We start from the raw sequence: 20,699 nt of genomic DNA, 5'->3' as shown, positions 1-20,699 counted from the left end.
AGGTGATGGTCCTTGCTGAGTTCGTTTGGCTACCATAACAGAGCTTTTAAGGATAGGTTGAGAACCTCCCATCGTCTGTCTTTGCTGGTATTATCTTCGTACATATGCATAAGTGCTTTCTAGATTAAGTTTGGGGTCCTTCCGAAGGATTTCTCCACGAACGTGATCAAACTCAATATCAAGTCCACTTAAAAAAACATGAACTCGAAGCCTAGCCATTGTGGAATGCAATTGGACCACTCCTTCGACGGTTTCTTCCTGAGAGGTCATCTTGTAATCTATTTCCTAGATAATAGCAACAAGTTCATTATAATATGTAGATAATGGTCTACCATTTTGTGTGGTGGAGAAGAATTTCTGATTCAATTCAAAGAGACAAGTCTCATTCGATCCGTCATAGAATGTCTTTGCTACAGTTTCCCAAATTTCCTTGGCCGTGAAAAGACAAATGAACCGCTGCATCAGCAATGGATCCATTGAATCAATAAGCCAACTTTTCACTTTGTAATTTTTGGTGACCCATATTGCATAACTAGGATCTTTAGGTGGTGGCTTCTTCGCTTCTCTAGTGAGATATCCAGCCTTATTACGAGAGCCAATGCGCATCTCCATGATTTGCGACCATAATGGATAGTTAGTTTCATTAAGTATAACATTAATGGGGAATGCAGAACTGTCTTGATTGATGATAATCGGTGGTGTTTGGTTATTTTGTAGAGCTGGGACAATTGGGTTGGTCTCAGCCATTTAGGTCCAGAATAGTGTTTGGGCAATGACTTGGTAGAAAGAAAAAATTGAAACGCAGATGGTGGCTGAGCAATAATGATGTTGGGGAATACAAAATATGATGTTGCAGATGGTAAGCTATGGTGGTGGTTTCAAGATATGAAATTCGGGAAGCAATTCTTCCAGGATCAGAATTGCTCTGATATCATGTTGAACGATAGAATCTGTGAATGATTTAGTTGTTGTATATTTTTCTTCGAAAAGGAGGTTGATATAAAATATATTTACAATATAAAATCAGGAGAGAAAAATGAAGCAATCCTATTCTAAGAAAATAAGATAAGACTGTATCAAATCTGTTAATTGTATAAATTTCTATGATTACGTAATTTACTCCTAATTAGATAGTTTATTCCAACAAAAGAAGAAGAAGGAGAAGAAGAGATTGATGGCGATGAAGAAGAAGAAAACTCCTTCACCTCTCTAAAGAAAAAAAATAAAAAGAAAAATTAAAGTAGAGCCAAAGAAGAAGAATAAGAAAAGGAAAAACTGATGAAGGAGGAGGTGGAGAGTAATTTGGTTTTTTATTATATTTTTAATGAAAAAAATAGATAGAAGAATTATTTTGTTGGTAAAAAGAAAAATTAAGAACGTTTTAATAAATTTTTATAAATGTAAGACTAATTTATTAATAATGATAATATTTATGACTAAATTATAAATGTCAATATTATCTAATGGGTTATCTAATGTGATATATTTTAAGAAAAAATTTTAATTGAATTTTCATAAAATTATATATAATTTTAATTTTTTAATGAAAATATTTTAATTAAAAAAATTGACAATTTTTTTATTAATCAATTTGCAAACCATGATGTTTTTTTAATAATCGAATTGATTTGCAGCTCCGCCCCACTGGGGAGAGAGAGAGGGGGCGCTGCTTCTTCCGCCACTATTTTCCGCTAGGTTTCGTCTTTTCAAGTTGAAGAACCAATCTCAATCATCTGGTATTAATTCTTTTTCTAGTCTGCTTCACATATGTAATAAATTTTCTGCTAGAGTTTTAAATTTGTTCTGGGTTCCTAAAGTTGTTAATAAGGCAGTACCGATCTGAGTGTTTTGGGCAGAGTTTATATTGTAGGAAATCTCTGAACTTTATTTGGGATTTGAATTGATTAATGGATTTGAGGTGGCTTAGCGCCATATTAGTTGGGGCAGGCTGCCTTGCTTTGGGTTATTGCATTGGTTCGCACCGTCCTGCTTTCATCTTTCTCAGAACCAAAGTAGCTAAAGATGACACTCTCTTTGGTAATGGTAACAAGAAAAATAAGTCCAAAGAACCCCTTGAAATTGAGAAGCTTGCTGATATTCTCGACGATTTCAAAATGGTAATGTAAATTTCCAAAATATTTGCTTTACTGGTTGCTTTTTTTTTTTTTTGTAAAAAATTGTTTGTCAATTTTTACAGATTTTGGTTGTCAGAAATGATCTTAAGATGGGAAAAGGAAAAATAGCAGCCCAATGCAGGTAGCGTGGTTCATTTTCCAATTTATATAAACACTTTTCCCTAAATTTTGAACAAAGATTCTCAGCAACAGCCTTTTTTTTTTCTTGAGCATTTGTTTTGTCTGTCTTTCAGCTAAGCAACTTTTTAAATCACTTAGAGCTTCCCTTTATTTTTCTTAATTTATGGGCTCTACAAGGAGAACAATTTAAAATTTTGAGCAAACATGCCACAAACAGAGCTTGTTTATATATGATTTGATCAACAGCATCTGTATTGTTGGATGATAGGTAGAGTCTGCTTATTATAAATCATTTGATGACCGATATTCTGGCTTACTGATGCTGTGTTTCTTTCTAGAGCAGAGAAATTAATGGAATATGCTTGTGTTATTGACATATATTCTGATGAACAATAGCATTCAGCCATGTACCATGCAGTTTATATGTGATGATTTTGGCCTTCTAGTTGCACCAGAGAGCGGTTGCAAACCTGTTGTACCCCATTCTCTGTGGGATCCCTCTTTTAACAGCCTATTGGATGTTATTTTGACCATATAATGGATGTAATGATAGTTTGGCCTGTCTAGTTGCATCAGAGTAGGGTCACAAATCTGTTCTATCTCACTCTCCTAGGGTGTCCCCTCCTTTAACTGCCTATATGATGTTAATTTGAACATGTACTAGATCTAAGGTTAATAGATCCTGAAGATGTCAACTATGGACATTAAATCTCTTAGTTTTATTGATCATCTGAAAGCTTGACTCATTTTTTGCTTGGGTTCGGAGGGTTCACTGTGGGATTTTTTTAAAAAATTATTTTACCACAAATGTTTTTCCTTTCCATTGTTTCTCTTGTTAGTGTTGAGCAGGCTTTTTGGGATTTATAGTTGTTTGAACAACTGCTGGATCTTATCTTTGTTACTTATCCAACACTTTAAGAAAGGGTCAGTTTGTACCTTATAAAGTGATGGTCTTCTGATCCTTTGTTCCTTTGACAAGTTAGTTCTCTTCTTCATGGAGACATTGACGTTAATGGTCCTTGGCTGATTAATATCTGTTGTTTCTTTCTTCTTGCTATTCAACTGCACCTTTTTCTAATTCATGAAAATTCTGCCTTTATTTTCCAGTCATGCAACTTTGGGCCTATATAAGAAGCTCCTCCATCGGGCACCAAAAGCATTAAATAGGTATATCGACTTGTCCATTCAAATTAGTTTAGTTTGAACTGAGAGAGGAAGTTGGGTGTGTTTTTCCTGCCGCTTCTTCCTCTAACAGGTCTTAAACTTTTGAGAAAAAAAATGCAGGTGGGAGATGTGTGCACAGCCAAAGGTAGTCGTGAAAATTGAAAGCGAGGAGGATATGCTTGTTTTGCAAGTCAGTATTCTTATTATTCATATGATTTCATAATTAATGCCATCCTAAAATTCTTATGCAGTTGTAATATGTATAGTCAATATGGCTCTTGCACCCTCTCTCAGTTATTATTGCTACATTTTGTTAACATTTTCCATTTTTTAATGTATCTTTCCTTCCCCCCCCCCCCCCCCCCCCCATGCTATTTTTCTGAGTAAGAGCATAAGTATGGACACCTTAATTAATGAAATATACTGTTCTGGTCTCCAAATCGTTATTTAGATAACTGTAACCATTGAAACCTAAATTTAGGCATTATCAACTGTGTTTAATGTTTTCCTCTTGCGGCCAATGCATAAAGGATGGTAACTGTATTGATATATTGCTATGACTTTCTGCTAAGCTAAGTTAATGGAATTTGAATCACATTTTAATGGACATGATTTTGTTCTTCACCTTGTTTATTGCTGTTGCTGGGATTATTATTATTTTCTTTTTCAGTTTTGTTGTGCTTATAAATTATTTCCTCGATTTAGAACACTTATTATCTTATCATTTTTTATCAAATTTACAAACTCATAAGGAGAGAGGGTTGTTGGGGCCTCATATGTCTGTTGACAGTTTGCATCAGTGGCCAAATTTGTAATGCCTCTTTTTAGTTTTGAAACTTCATTTGGCAGGATAATGAGCTTAAACTTAGTTTGTAGGCTGATGTTTTTACTTTGTCCTTTGAATAATACTTTTGCATCCTCCCCATAACTTTAGTTCTAGATTCTTTATTAGTTTTGTTTGTATGTTTTCGTTTACCTAACATGTTTGTCCTGTTTTGGCAGGAGAGAGCAAAATCACTTAAATTGCCAACTCATATAACCATTGATGCAGGAAGGACGCAGATTGCACCAAGTGAGTCATAGAGTTGATTTCCTTCATTGAGATTGGCTTGTTTTTGCTTGATGATTAATTTTTATTTGGACACATAAGTTATATTTCGTTTTACAACGGAGGCATCCATTTGACTCAGGAGTTTCCTAGTAAACCTAGCTTGTTAATGAGATTGTTTGGAGTATGGGAAGCAAAGTGAAAAAGTTAGCTCTTCAAAAGTAAATCAATGGAGGGCTGCCATTAATGCTAAGAAGCACTATAGGAGCGTTACAACAACTCGAGATGGACCCAAGGAATTAGGAAGTAGAAAGTAGAAGGTAGAAACCAGTGAAGCGTTTCAAACCTCAGATAGATGGCCTATTTTAATTGCTGAGTTCATGTTAAAATTTTTCCTCTGGGTATATTTGCAGATAGCAAATTTATCTAGCCCAGACAATAATTATCATTTCTAATTAATATGCTTGAGCCTCTGATAATATAGGTGATGCCTCTTTTCTTTTCCGTAATATATTGTAAGCAGATGGCCAAAAAGAAGGAACTTGATTGTAAACTCTCAAATTACTATCCAAGCTAAGGTCAAGCTCTAGTATATGGAAATTCAAGAATGAGTAGGATAAGCGTGCATCTTAATATACAGGCTCTCTACCACTTCAATCTCTTTTTTTGGGTCATGGAAAAATAATATTTTATTTATTTATCTTAAAAAGAAAAAAAAACTCTACATTTTCTACAAAATAATTCTTGACAAGCTTACTCTCCAATTTGGCTTTTGGTGACGTTCTTTTCTTCAAAAAGTGTGATACTAGAATTTAATTTAATTTGTTTTTGCTTTTGTTTCAGATTCAAGAACAGTGATGGCTATTCTTGGTAAGATTCTTTATTCCAGCGTGTGTATACCTTGTATCTATCTGATCTGATTGTAAAAAATCTCAAAGTTCCAGAAAAACTTTAAACTGCAGCTGTTACTAAAATAAAAAAAAATATAGATTAACTGCTCAAATGATTCATAAACTGAGAAGTATATGCATGCCAGTTATCTTTTATTATCTGGTCAAGTGGAGATAATAGGGAAAAAATAAAATAAAATGAAGTTCTTTCAGATATGTATATATATATCTCGTGACGTTGTGTTTCCTTGATACATGCAGGACCGGTTGAGGTGGTTGATGACGTGACAGGTGGACTGAAGCTGTTGTAGGGGCTTCTCCATTAAACGTGAATAACCTTTAACCCAAGAATATGTTGAGTTTTCCAGTCTATGCAAAGCCTTAGCCATCAATTTTTTCAATCATTCTATTGAATTTGCAACTATTGTTTCTGATGATGGCGAAAATTCTGTAAGGGCCCCTTCATGATGTAGCCCATGAGTGGTTTTCCTTCTATTAGAACACTCGAGGCACATTTTTATTTCTATATGATGAACAAAGACCATGAATGTTTTCTTTAAGATTCAGAGCCATGTCTGACTTCTTTTTTCTTAATCGATAGAAAGATCATTCAAGAAATTTGTTTAGTTTGTGCTGTAGGTGTTGAAATTGCCCTTTCTTGATTTATGCAGCTTAAATTGATTCTGGGAGTTGTTCATGTTGAACCAATTATATGAATAATTTTATTTTTTCACCAAAATATTTTTTAACTTTAATTTTGTCTGCAATAATAGGTTTTTGGATTAAAAATAATGGAAAATTTTTTTTCCTCTTCCTTTTTATTTTTCTTTTATTTTTTACAATTAAATTAATAAAATATTATCTTATATTTTACCAATATATTAAGTGATGTTAATTTACTTTTATTATTAAATTAAAATGTTATATTTTTTATTAATTTATTATCATTTTGCAAAATTGTTAAAATTCATGATATTTATTTATTGACGTAATATTTTAATGAAGGTTTTTAATATAATAAAAGAATATTAAAAACCTTAATTGAAATATTAATTAAATAAATAGTATAAAATAAGAGAGATATAAAAAATAAAAGAAGAGAAAAAGGAGATTTCTTTTTATTTTTTTTTTTTTTCACATGGAAACTTGCTATCAAAATAAGAGAGACTTTTATTAAGACAAAAGCAAAAACGCATTATCTTCCGATTACACTCAACGCCAAAGGCCAACCTTATTAATCAAAGCCGTCAAACGACACACCGTTGGGATGATTACAGCACTCAATAGTTGGCCATGGATGCTGCTCCTCCACTACTGCTACCAACAGCGCCAATGAATCCAACAGCAGCATTCAGAGCATTGACAGAGCCCAGATATCCATAGCTTTTGTATTCGGTAGGACCACCGGCGGTGTTGGAGACTCCCCTGAATACGATGAAAGGCACCTCATTCGACAGAGCTACCTGCAAAATCAACAGTGTAATTATATATACATGAACGTTTCAGCATCAATGAAAATAAACCGAAAGAAAAAATATATATATATTTACTGACCGATGCAACTGCAGCAGATTCTTCATCCACGGTTGAGGCTTTGAATTTTGTGCAAATGTATTCTCTATAAGCTGCATTTTGGATGTATATATCAGAAGTTGAGGTTCTCAATCCGTAGACAATTTCTGGTGCTCTGGGCAAGCATCTGTCTGTTGTCAGACATTGTTGCATCTCTATGTTCTGTAATAACATTAATGGATTAGGTCAAATCAACGGCATCCGAGTATATATATATTCTTGAAAATGAGTCCAGAAAGGAACCTGAAGTTGAGTCGCCGTTTCGATCCAGGTTGAGTTGATGGGAAGCCAGAAGATGGTCTGCTTTTGATCTGGGGTGTACAACGTGGATGGCTGGAATTCTATGCTTCCCAGCAAATTTTTCCCTTCTTCTGGGAAATTGTAGTCTCCGAATTTCAGCTGCCCTTTCTTTGACTCGAACTTCTGCATAACAAAAAAAAAAAAAAAAAAAAAAACTGATTTAATTTGTGATAATAATTAATATATAATTACATTGGATTAATCTTTATAAACTTTTACCTTCCATTCCCAAGATCCAGTGAAGGCGACTTGGCTAGGCACAACAACATCGCCGATCAAGAGTGAATCGTTAACGGCTCCAGCGCTCCCATAATGGACGATTCCTTCAATATGAAATGTGTCTACGAGGAGTTGCACTGTGGCAGCTGCATTTACCTAACAGCAAGCATTCCACGATAATTAACCAATTAATATTTTGTAATTAGAGATTAAAATTTAACTATTAGTCTTACCGATCCATCCCCAGTCTTTACATATATAACATCAGCACCCTTGATCTTGCCAACGTGGAACGTTCTTCCTAAGTACCCAGTAAAGAAAACAGTAGTGAATCTCATTCATTACACTATTGGAATTTTCTTTTATTCGGATATAAACTCTAAAATGGAGTAATATCATGTACCAAGCACCGATGGAGAGAGAATGGCTTACCAGCCAATGCAACAGTTGGGAAGAAGTTGCTGGGAACAAAGACATTAGATTCTTGAAGAGCTTGTTCGTTGGTGTCTGAAACCAAAACAAGGCCCAGGTAAGGTCCTTCCTCATTGATTTTTCTGATGACACCATGAAGACGGTGCCTCAAACTCAGCTGCATGGACTGCTCCGCCATAGCCAGCAGTCCCAGAACTACCACAGCCACCTTAAAACTCCACATCTTATGATTCCCCTCTAAATGAGAGCTCCAAATCTTAAAGCCAAAGTGATTTGTGAAGGGAGAAGAAGATTTTTCAGCAATGCAATTGCTTGTGGTTTTGGGGTGTTGCTCTTGTACCTTTATATAGACGTCAAGCCAATGACTTTCCCATAATTTATCTTTTTTCCCTATTTAATCCAAAACTTTATGAAAATGTTCAATTTCACCCTAAAATATTGCTAAGAAATTTACTTATATAAACCTTTAATTTAATAATAATGATAATAACAACCAACTTGCGGATGATTTTATAATCTTTTTGAAATAGACTTAATTTAAAATGACTCAAATAACTTTTAAATTTATTTTTCGCTTAGTTTAAAATGATTAATTTAAATTATTTAATAGTATTAAGATAAAATTTATATATTATCAATTTAATTGGTAATCTGATGATGTGAAATTTTATTTTCATATCAACCATATAGTCGAATATTACACTTTTATTTTATTTTATAAATTTTTCATATATAACATACAACAACATATTAATATATTAGAACATTGATTGAATTTAATGTAAAATAAAATCAATAAATTAATAAATATATATTTATTTTATAATTTAATATTTATCGGTTTAATTTCTCTTTAGATCATGATATAAGTGATCTGAATATATTCAGTTTAATCACATTTAAAAAATAGGCGATTATTGCTAAAAATTTATGTTTACAATTTACTTGTCTTTGTTAATATTTTTATTTTAGATATTAGTGATATTTATTTTCATCCCAAACTGTAATGTGAAATATTGAAAAAATATTATATCAATTATTTAATTTAAGCAGCGTAAAATAATAATTCACTTCTAAAGGCTTATATAATATTTTTCCACAGATTTGTTTTTATTTATTTTATTTGAAATTTTGCCTCGAGATCTGAATTTTTTCCGAGCTTGACATACCCACGTACGTAGCATCATTAAAATATCATATAAAAATAATTATTTTTTTATTAATTATAGCAACATTATCCACGTTTATACTATCTAAATCAGATCAAAATTAATAAAAATTAAGCTCTTCTTTCGAAGCGATGTAGGTGTATACCAATAACCAAACGAGATCCTCATATCTTCTTGGTAACTAACAATATCCTCATAATTTCATTTGAATATTATTTTGTCCACAGCAACGAGAGTTAATCTTTTGTCGAAATATAAAATTTACATAGTTTAAATTATAATTATTAAATTAAAATTAAAATTATTATAATTTTAATATATTTTTATATTATATAAATCTGTACACATTTATCTAAGATCAATATGAAATTTCGATTAACTAGGCTATAATCATTAATCCGGTCTTAACCAATCAAGAATGACTCTAATGCTTTTCCTGGATTTTCTTTTTCCCCAAATGATAAACCTATTTGCAATTATTAATTTTAATGTTTATTGAAATGTTTTCAATTAGTCGCAAGATGAAATTCAATTTAAAAAATTTAATTGTAATTTAAAATTTTAAAAAATTAATACTAATTTATCTTTAATATTTAATTTATTTAACAAAATATCCTTTCAAATAAATATTTTATTCCAATTATGTTTTTTTTTCTATTATTCGTCCTTTTTGTTAGTAATTAAAAAATTTTAAAAATTAATTTAAATTAAACTTAATATTTTTTTTATTTTTCATTAAATATATTAAATAATATTTGAATTAATTTTTAGTTGTATTTAGAAACTCATTTACTTATTACGGTTCTATCAAAAAGGAAGATAAAAAAAATAAAAAAAGGAAAAAAAAGGTGAATTTTGGAATGGTATATATTTTACCCATTTTTTAATATTCTATTTTTCTTCTAAATTTTTAGGGAGAAATTTTTTAAGTAAGTTGATAAAGTAAAAATTATATTAAAATTAAAAATTAACTTTTTGTCAATTAATAAAATAATTTTTAATATTTATCATAAACATTAAATCAAATACTTTCATAGAATAAATATAAAATATACAATATTTAATTAATTAAAAAATAAAATATTATTTAAAATATAAATAATTATAAAATAAAATTTTCTCTAATTTTAAATAATATATCGCTTTTATATTGAATTTGATCTATACACTAGAATGTAACGGCAGTAGGATTCGCCGATTCGGTAATAGTTTGATTCGAAATTCCACGGATATATGAGGAAATTAATTAAGGATTCTTAATTTTGCGGACAGGACTACGGCTTTGGGAGCTGAAATATGGACAAATTTTAAAGGTATTAATTTTATCAAATAGATGTCATCAGTAACCAGTTATATAGAGATAGATCGAGTCGAAGCTAGGGGTGAGTATTCGGTCGGTTCGATTTAAAATCAAATTGAATCGAAATAATTAAAAATCGAATTGCAGAATTTTACACAAACCGAACCGAACTGAATAAGAAGAATAATCGAATTAAACCGAATCGATTTGATTCGGTTCGGTTTGATCGATTCGATCGATTCGAACAGATTTTTAAACTTTTTATTTTTTTTTTCACATTCATTCTAAAATCCAGTTGAAATATTTTAATTTTAACTTTTACAAATAAAAGATCAATAAAATAACCTGGTCTGCTATTAAAATTAAAATTTAACATTTCTATTCTACTTCTACTATTAAAATAACCTGCTCTACTATTTTACACATAATATTCATACATCATATAAAATATAGTTTATAATCCAATAGTCCAATATAAATATAAAGAAAGTTGCATAATCCAAAAGTTCCAAATTACATGATCCAAATTCCAAACGATTGAACGAGCATAAAATTAAACAACAAAAACATCTTCATTTTTGTTATCAAGTCTCCGACCACCATATTCTTTACCATATTCTTCAAACTTGAACTGATATTTCACTGTATAAAAAATATTAAAATAGCTATAAAAAGTTGTCAGAATCAATTCAATAATCAATAATGACAAGAAAAGATTATCTACCTTGAAATCATTCCATTTTATATCAACCATCCAAATTGACGGTATTTTGACTGTTTTCATTAATACTGCTACCCACCTCACAATTTGCAAATGCTGAAAAAATAAGAAAAGAATAATTTAATATTTATCAAGCATAAAACATTTAAGCCAATAATAATTTAAAAAATTAAATAAGAATCTACATACCTTCTTCAAGTCTTTCCATATCTGCTATTTGTTCTTCAATGGACTTACGGCAATGAGATTTTCGAAGCCAATATTGTGCACATATTAAAACCTCAACAACTTTAGGAGTTAAAGAACTCCTAAAAGAGTCAAGTACTCTACCATCTGTGCTAAAAGCCGATTCTGATGCAACAATAGAGATAGGAACTGCTAAAATATCTCTAGCCAAATGAGAAAGGATAGGGAACCTATTAGAGTTAAGTTTCCACCAAAGTAATATATCAAATTCATCTTTCTCATCCACCACTTGAATACTCTCGTTAAGATAACAATTTAGATCTGACTTATTTTTAGCTTCTCCAATCTCAATTTTATGTTTCAAAAATTGACTACCCAAATTCATCCTTGATCTCTTTTTTGATCCTTCCTCATCCAAGTTTTCAATTGCAATCGAATGTGCATGACCATCATTTATGTTTGCATTTTCATTAGCAAACATTCTCTTGTATTCTTCAAACAACTCATACACAACTGATTTAATTTTATCTGTTAAATCCAAACTCTTTCCATTCCCATACACAGCAGAGGGTGCAAAACCCATAAATTCCATCTTATATCTTGGATCCATCACAACCGCAATATAAATAAGTTTGTTCATTTTATCAGGATCCCCCCAATATTTATCAAACTTCACTTTCATCTTCTCACCCATATTTGCCAAAATTAGGTCATCACTAATTTTTCACTCTTGTAATAAACAATCAACTGAACTAATCTCATCAAAAAAAATATTGGAAGTGACATATCTAGAACCTGAAATCTTTAATGTAAGATTATAAAAATGAACCAAGAAATCTATAATTTTTCTAATATAGTCCCAATCCAAACTATCAGGCACACCATCACATTCTTTACCAGATGCAAGATCAAACTTAAAGCATGGATCAATAGTTGCAAATCTATCAAATGCATTTTCAAATTTTTCGCAGTTCTCAACATCAAATAGGTGGAATTCCACATAGTGGAAACATCCAAAGATAAATGACATTTGCTTTGAATCCCCTACATCTCACAACATGATTTGAAATCTAATGTACACACAAGATGTGTATTGAAGAAAAGAATATCAATGCTAGTAAATTTGAGGATTAAGATGAGTTGAGGATTATATTACTTATCAGTGAGTACTGGATCTTGATGACTTATATATACATATGTTTTGACTAGTCTAGTGTGTTGGAAAGAATCCTCTGCCATGATTGTAAATCAATCAGTGTTGGAAAGAATCCTCTGCCATGATTGTAAATCAATCAGTGATCAAATCTTACCATGTTTAGTATAGCACGATTCTAGGACATAATTGAGGGCACAATCAAAGGTCTAATTGTTCATATTATGTACTATATAAACTCTGTAACTTACTACACAAGAGGTAAGAAAATAGAAGCAGTTTTCTTCCTATAATCTCAATTTCTTCCTATAATCTCAATATGGTATCAGAGCAGGTTCCGATCCTGGAATTATAGCCGTCCTGCAACCATCCGTTACCAGATATTTTTCCCGACCTTCTCTCACTAACCAACCTACCAGATACCTTTCCCAACTTCTTTCTCTCACCGAAACAACAATGGCCGACCACCCCAGTCCGGCTGACCAATCCCAGGCAATAATTGATCCAATAGCAGACTTGTCACAAAAACTATTCCAGTTAATTCAGAATAGCCAAAATGGAAATCAGAAATCAGCAAACCAATTCAATCTTGATTCAGCACAGCCACCGTCCGACATAAAATTGAATGATTCCAATTATGTTGTCTGGGCAAAGATGATGGAGATGTTTATCACAGGGCGAGGGAAATCAAACCATCTGACTGGGACTCCCTCCCCTCCGACAGAAACAGACCCCGCAATTTACCTGTGACAAACTAATGACAGCATTGTCCGAGGATGGTTAATCCAGACGGTAGAGCAGAAGCTCCGTCCAAATTTATTGCAGCACAAGACAAGCAAAGGACTATGGGATGCCCTCAAGATCATATTCAATACAGGTAGCAACAAACTTATCATTTACGAGTTACAGTCTAAAGCATACAAATTAACACAACAAGGAAGCAATCTGGAAGATTTATACAACGATCTTCAGGCCATCTGGGCCGAGATCGATGAAAGACAACCGACCAGAATCGAAGGAGACAACAATATCATTATCCGGAACCGGGAAATCCAAGAGGAACGTCTGTACCTATTTTTGGCCGGAGTACAGTAGGACCTCGATCCAGTCCGTCGAGAAATTCTCAACGAGGAGCCATTGCCGACCTTGGACAACGCCTACTCTCGGCTCCGAGGTGAGAAGTTGCGCCGTGCCATCCACCTTCCTCTTCCATCACCAGCGACAGCAGGTTCCGACCTCGTGGGGGCCGGTCTATTGGCTAAAAACCGGTCAGACACAGACAAGTCATCACTCCGGGATGATAAATCAGGCTTAAAATGCACCCATTGCGGCGGATCTCGACATACCCGGGACGGATGCTTTAAGATCATAGGGTATCCGGAGTGGTGGGAGGAAAACAATATCCGTAAGAAGAAAGGAAAGGGACAAGGCGCAGGGAATACGGTCACGGTCACTACCAGCGGCACCAAAAAGGCTGCCTGAGACAATAACCTGATCGGACAAACGGAGGAAAACTCGGGCAACGGACAGGGCTCAGGGGTTGCAGCGGCGCTACAAGGAGCCAAGAAAGGAGGAGGCACGGGTGTCCCTTATGATCGAGAAGGAGGTATTTTAGGGTTAGAAAGGAGGGACAATGACCTTTCTACCCCTGTCTCTTTAAATAAATCTAAATGTGCCCCTGCTTGTTTTAATTCTTGTAAAATTAAATCACTGGTCCCGGATGTTTTAGATAAGTCTGAATCGTTAGCCCTTAACTCTATCGGTCATGCTCACAAGGTACAAAATGCTAGTGGGTGGGTATTTGATTCAGGAGCCACAGACACTATGACTAATGATTCTTCAGATTTTGTTGTGTCAGCCCCACCCTTAAAATCCAATATTCTAAACGCTACCGGTGGCTCCTTCCCGGTCATCGGTGGTGGTACCGTTTCTATAAACCCCACTTTAAATGTCTCCAATAGCCTCTATGTACCTTCCTTATCTTGCAAATTACTCTCTGTTAGTCAGATCACCAAACAGTTAAATTGCAGAGTACTTATGTATCCTCATTTTTGTGTTTTGCAGGATATTCATACGGGCACGGTACTGGGCCGTGGTACTAAGAAAGATGGACTGTACTATGTGGAGGAGGTCTCAAGTACTGGGTCAGCTCATTTAGCTCAAGGGTCCTCAACCCGACAGTTATGGCTCTGGCACCGGCGCTACGGCCATCCCTCAAGTGATTATCTTCGTACTTTGTTTCCTGAGTTTAAATCCATTGACATTCCAGTTTGTACTTCATGCGTGCTTGCTAAGAGTCATAAGAGTACTTATCATATATCCACAAATAAATCTGATACTCCCTTCTCAATAATACACTCTGATGTATGGGGGCCTGCCCCAGAATCTGTCTCCCCTGATTATAGATACTTTGTGACTTTTATTGATGATTGTACTCGTGTTACTTGAGTTTACCTGTTAAAACAAAAAGGTGAAGTGGCTGAGAAATTCTGTGATTTTTTCCGCATGATTAAAACCCAATTTCACAGGACCATTCAAGTCCTCCGATCTGACAATAGGGGGGAATTTTTAAATAACCATCTCCAAACCTTTTTCCGGGATAATGGGATCCTTCACCAAACTACTTGTCCTTATACACCACAGCAAAATGGGGTTGCTGAAAAGAAAAATTGACATATCCTTGAGACTGCCCGAGCCTTATTGTATGAAGCCCAAGTTCCTCCTAAGTTTTGGTTTGAAGCAGTTGCCACATCCGTTTACCTCATCAATCGACTTCCGTCTCGCGTCATTAATTTCCAATCTCCCTTGCATACCTTGTCCTCTCATCACACCATCCCTTCCCATCTCAACCTTCCATCTAAAATCTTTGGCTGCACAGTTTATATTCACATTCCTAAAACACACCGCACTAAACTTGATCCATGTACTCTTAAGTGTGTTTTCTTTGGTTATGGTGTCCATAAAAAGGGCTATCGGTGTTTTGACCCAATCTCTAAACGGCTCTTCACTACCATGGACTGCACTTTTCTGGAAGAGGAATATTTTTTTTCCTTCGCCAACTAGCTGTGAGGGGGAGACAACGGCACAATCACCACCACTGCCAAATTGGCTTAGTCAGGGGGAGCCAGAACTTGATCATTCTTCTCTTCCTGAGTCTACACCAGAACTGGGAGACACTGACCATCTAGTACAGTCCTCGGTCTCAACGTCACAACCAGAACCTGACACCGTAGAATATCCTGAGGAACACACAACTGAGGTATGTGAATCTAAACTTTCCCCTAGTTCTAATAACCTTACCACTGAACCCATTTCCTTTGAGGTTCCTGAAACAGGCCAATATGTCCTACCCCCTCGAAATAATAGAGGAATTCCACCCAGGAGATATGATCCAGAATTCGAGGCAGCCAGGTCCAGATACCCTGTGGCAAACGTTACCAGAGGAGAAAGACTATCACCTCAGTTGGTCAACCTACATAAAAACATTTGCTCAGAATGGATACAAAAGGATGCAGCTGAACTCCGTTGTGACAACAAGGCGGCAATAAGCATTTCTGAAAATCCAGTTCAACATGATCGAACAAAACATGTTGAAATAGACCAACATTTCATCAAAGAAAAGTTGGATAGTGGTCTAATATCTTTACCGTTTGTTCAATCAAAGGATCAATGGGCGGACATCCTAACCAAAGCAGTAGCTGGACGAATATTCCATGAGGTTTTGGGCAAGTTGGGTATGCTAGATCCACATGAACCAACTTGAGGGGGAGTGTTGGAAAGAATCCTCTGCCATGATTGTAAATCAATCAGTGTTGGAAAGAATCCTCTGCCATGATTGTAAATCAATCAGTGATCAAATCTTACCATGTTTAGTATAGCACGATTCTAGGACATAATTGAGGGCACAATCAAAGGTCTAATTGTTCATATTATGTACTATATAAACTCTGTAACTTACTACACAAGAGGTAAGAAAATAGAAGCAGTTTTCTTCCTATAATCTCAATTTCTTCCTATAATCTCAATATAGTGCATATGCTTTGCATGCGAATTTTTCTGCAAGGCCAGCATTAGAGTCAAACTAATAAGAGAACCTTCATTTGGTTCTATTTTGAGCACAACAATTTACTCTTGATTTATGATTTTTGTTAAGAGGAGGCCAATAAGAGAACCTTCATGGTATATGACTGTTTGCTTTGATACCAGATTTATGAAGAACCACAACAAATAATAGAACAATGCTCTTAATCTGATTTGACTCTCAATAATCCAAAATATCTAATGACAAACAGCACATACTGTAACAACAAAGTTAAATACCAAAAATAAACTAAGTACTTTAAATACCCAAAAGAATCAAATAAACTACTATAAATTTCTTCCTAAGATTCATAAAGCTATTGATCCAGAAAGTAAGTTCCAAATTAGCTCTTAGTTACAGTTTATGCTATAAGTACACCCAAGTACCGTAAAAAATAAATAAGAAAGCTATTGATCATTGATTAGTAAATGAGAAAAGTTCACAGTTCACTTACTTTCCATGGGCAGTTTCTCCAGAAAGTATGACCGCATCAGAAGAATTTTAAAGGAATTAAGGAGATTTTTAGTAATAAGTATAAAGTCTATTTTCTTAACTGTGTTAGATTTTGTCTTAGCATGCCGTCTATTTTTTTTTAGTGTTATGACATTTAACAAGATACCTCAAACAAGAAAGTTACACAACCAATACTTTTCTCAATAGTGACTCAATACTCTTTATAAAAAAAATTTACTTACCTCTTACAGTTGCTGACGAGGACCGAGGACGAGGACTGAGGACTGAGAACTGAGGAAGACTGAGGAAGACTGAGGACTAAGGGCAACCAAGTTGCTGACGGTGCGGAGAGCCGATAGACTGGAGAGCGATGGCCGACGATTGTGTGGAGAGCGACGACCGACGCCGACAATTGTGTGGCGAGAGAGACTAGAGAGCGACAATGAGGTGAGGAGGAGTCGGCGTTGCTAAGTCGCGCATCCGCAACGTAGTGAAGATCAATGACCCGAGTTAGCCGCGATGGTTAATCGGTCGATGTCGGGAGGAGAGTGGAGGTCAGACGGTGGACAGTGAACCTGCTGGAAGTGGTGGAGCTCAATGCTCAGAGAAGAAGCATAGGCATGTGTGATGTGAGGCAACATGGAATGGAGATTAGTAGCGTCATAGCGTGAACTCTCGGCTTTTAGCTTTAGGGAAAATATAAGGGTACACTTCAAAACGACGTAGTATAGGTGATTTCGGTTCGGTTCGGTCTAATCGAAATTTTTGAATCTAAAACCGAACCGAACTGAAATCACCAATTTTTCAGAAAATTAAATCCGAACCGAACCGAATTAAAAATAAAACCAAACTAAAATTTTAATTCGATTCGATTCGATCGATTATTTCGGTTTAAATCGAATAATGCTCACCCCTACTCAAAGCTATGGATATTATTAACAACAGACTCATGCCGCCGAAAGATTTGGAAACGATGGTTAATGTTACTCAATGGGAGTTGGTCACCAATTGGGTAGTTCGTCATTCAATGGGAGTTGGGTCACCAATTGGGTAGTTCCAAGTCAGACGCATTTCAGAGAAGCTAACACATGCGCAGATCGATTAGCTAAGTATGCAAATGACACTTGTGCGTATAGTCAGCTGATTGAAGCTACTCCATACGGCATGAAACATCTACCGGAGCAGGACCTGGTTTTTGTCACTAGTCATATAAATGCGCATTAAACTCTAAGTTGAGTTTCTTCACTCAAAGAGAAGAGCATGTAAATTATTGAAGTTTATAATATTTTTTATATTAAAAAATTTTTCTGATGAAACGAGTTGTTTTATAAGGAGCATGTCTTTCTATTTTTAGTTAAAGTTGATAGACTTTTTCTTTTGTTAGGTGTATTCTTTAACTTTGTAAATATTCTATTTTGGGATAAAAAGTGTGTTTCCGCTGCTTTGAGAAAAAAATGAAAATTTTATGCAAAAAAAAAAATATTTAGCATTACTAAAATATATATATATATATATTTTTAATACTTTTTATTTTAAATAAAATTTAATTTTTTTTATTTTATCATGATATTTTCGTATTTTTTAAGTATATCTATTAATCTATTAATCAATTTAAATGCCTGAGTTTTCATTTTATATTTTATAAAAATTTTGATTTTTGTTTGATATTTAATTTTAGATATTTATTTTTTATTTTTAAATATTCAGTTTTATGCCCATTCTAACTTATTCGCATTCTTGTATAATAATTTCAAGCATCATCTCTTCGATTATAACTCGGAAAATTAATGCAAGATAAAGAGAAGAAGAAAATACTAGCTAATTTTCATTAAAGATGGCGACTGCATAGCAATGATCATCATCATACACTTATTAATTTATTATAATTAATTATTCCAGTACCGCGGATCAAACACTAACAGGCCGTTGCTTAATAAGCTGCGACTGCGAGGGATGAGTTAGAGTTACCAACTGCGCCAATGAACGCCACAGCAGCTTTCACAACATTGACAGACGCCAAATAGCTGTAGCTTTTGTATGCAGTTGATCCACCTGCGGTGTCGGAGACACCCCTGAAGGCGATAACAGGGACATCATTTGACAAAGCCACCTGAAAAACTCAACAAGCATTATGAATATAAAGATGGAAATTAATAAACTGAAAATATCAATACTAGCTAGTTTCGTGTAGTTATCTCACCAATGTAACAGCTGCGGTTTCTCTATCGACTGTTGAGGCCTTGAATTGTGTGCAGATGAATTCTCTATAAGCTGCATTTTGCACGTATATATCAGAAGATGAGACCCTCAAATCGTTCACCATAACTGGTGCTTTGGGTAGGCACTTGTTCTTGCTGATACATTGCTCCAGCTCAACGTTCTGCATGCATATATAATAATAGAAGGTTAACTCAATCTTTCTTTCGATGTGAAATGATTCATAATCTGAAAAAATTAAAAGAAAAAATCTAGAGAAGCACCTTAAGTTGAGAGGCTACGTCGAGCCAATTTGAGGTGAGGGGAAGCCAGAAGACGGTGGTCTTATTTTTTCCTGTTGCGTACAGTGTGGTTGGTTGGAAGCTTATGCTTCCCAACAAGTTGCCTCCTCTAACTGGTTTATTGTATTCTCCGAATACCAGCTGCCCACCCTTTGCCCGACGTTCCTGTATATAAAAATAGCAGAATCCATTTTAACAGAAAAAAAAAAAAAAGGAAATACGTTATTGGAAGTTCTTTTTTAATCTTTATAAAGGTTGTACCAGCCATTTCCAAGATCCAGTGAAGGCAACTTGTTTAGGCACAGCAACATCACCGATGAACAGGGAATAATTAACGGCTCCGGCGGGGCCGATGTGAATGATTCCTTCGGGCTCAAATAAATCAACGAGGATCTGCACTGTTGCTGCTGCATTTATCTTATTAAGTATACCAAACAAAAGAACCAACGTCAAGAAATTAACAAACAAGTTATGAGGAAAGAAAGAAGAGAAAGAAAGAGAAGGAAGTATTCTTACTGATGGTCCCTTCCCTGTCTTCACATATATCACATTAGTTCCGTTGATCGTGCCAACGTTGAATTTTCTTCCTAATTATAATCGAAGCAATTCATTTAAAACTCTCTTACCATTAATAAGTTTACGTGTGTGTGAGAGAGAGAGAGAGAGGGAGAGAGGTTTAATTACCAGCCACATCAACCGAAGAAATTTCACCTTCGGTCTTAAAGACATTAGAGGCTAGGAGAGCCTTCTCGTCGGAGTCGGAAGCCAAAACAAGACCAAAGTAAGGGCCATTATCGTTGATTCTCTGGATAAGCCCATGCATGGGGCGCTTGGAACTCTGTTGCATGGACTGCTGTGCCATTGCAAGCAGTCCAAGAACCACTACTGCTAGTTCAAAGCCCCATATCCTACGTGATGGCCCTGCCATTATTATCGATTACCCTGAAGATATCAGCAGAAGAAATTTGATGTGTGGAGATAGGCTGCAATCGTGGGAATGTAAAGTTATTCACATGCCTTTATATAGACTACCGGAAATTCTTTAAGTATAAATATTTGACGTAGTTTTGATAAAAAATACTAAATATTATAAATATTTAAAATTATATATAAATTAAATAATATGTATAATTAAAATTATAAGAATTTATTTGACATTGCTACATTTGGAAGAAAAAAAAACACTTTTTCAAAATTACTAGTTAGAGAAAATGTTTCAAAATTATTTTTGATATATAGTATAATTATAAAAATACTA

At 34.4% G+C, this 20,699-nt stretch overlaps 3 protein-coding genes across 3 annotated transcripts; 1 reads left to right on the top strand and 2 right to left on the bottom strand.

Annotated features, from left to right (window-relative positions):
• The first annotated feature begins 1,604 nt into the window (after nucleotides 1–1,604).
• On the top strand, nucleotides 1,605–5,917 carry LOC110623127 (peptidyl-tRNA hydrolase 2, mitochondrial). Its single transcript, XM_043959991.1, has 8 exons — nucleotides 1,605–1,736; nucleotides 1,857–2,117; nucleotides 2,198–2,256; nucleotides 3,363–3,422; nucleotides 3,540–3,609; nucleotides 4,422–4,491; nucleotides 5,311–5,337; nucleotides 5,619–5,917. The coding sequence occupies exons 2-8, from the start codon at nucleotides 1,908–1,910 to the stop codon at nucleotides 5,666–5,668; spliced, it is 546 nt and encodes a 181-aa protein (XP_043815926.1). The 5' UTR covers nucleotides 1,605–1,736; nucleotides 1,857–1,907; the 3' UTR covers nucleotides 5,669–5,917.
• Nucleotides 5,918–6,442: 525 nt separating this feature from the next.
• On the bottom strand, nucleotides 6,443–8,180 carry LOC110623313 (bark storage protein A). Its single transcript, XM_021768230.2, has 6 exons — nucleotides 7,881–8,180; nucleotides 7,682–7,749; nucleotides 7,449–7,604; nucleotides 7,173–7,352; nucleotides 6,912–7,091; nucleotides 6,443–6,820 (listed from the first exon to the last, which is right to left on the bottom strand). The coding sequence occupies exons 1-6, from the start codon at nucleotides 8,101–8,103 to the stop codon at nucleotides 6,638–6,640; spliced, it is 990 nt and encodes a 329-aa protein (XP_021623922.2). The 5' UTR covers nucleotides 8,104–8,180; the 3' UTR covers nucleotides 6,443–6,637.
• Nucleotides 8,181–18,744: 10,564 nt separating this feature from the next.
• Nucleotides 18,745–20,476, bottom strand: LOC110623125 (bark storage protein A). Its single transcript, XM_021768025.2, has 6 exons — nucleotides 20,126–20,476; nucleotides 19,958–20,028; nucleotides 19,703–19,858; nucleotides 19,424–19,606; nucleotides 19,144–19,323; nucleotides 18,745–19,053 (listed from the first exon to the last, which is right to left on the bottom strand). The coding sequence occupies exons 1-6, from the start codon at nucleotides 20,367–20,369 to the stop codon at nucleotides 18,874–18,876; spliced, it is 1,014 nt and encodes a 337-aa protein (XP_021623717.1). The 5' UTR covers nucleotides 20,370–20,476; the 3' UTR covers nucleotides 18,745–18,873.
• Nucleotides 20,477–20,699: the final 223 nt, after the last annotated feature.

This window comes from Manihot esculenta, chromosome 9, assembly GCF_001659605.2.
Source record: "Manihot esculenta cultivar AM560-2 chromosome 9, M.esculenta_v8, whole genome shotgun sequence".
Classification (NCBI taxonomy): domain Eukaryota; kingdom Viridiplantae; phylum Streptophyta; class Magnoliopsida; order Malpighiales; family Euphorbiaceae; genus Manihot; species Manihot esculenta.
Note: the sequence above shows the minus strand (reverse complement) of the source record. Positions and strands in the feature narration are given on the sequence as shown.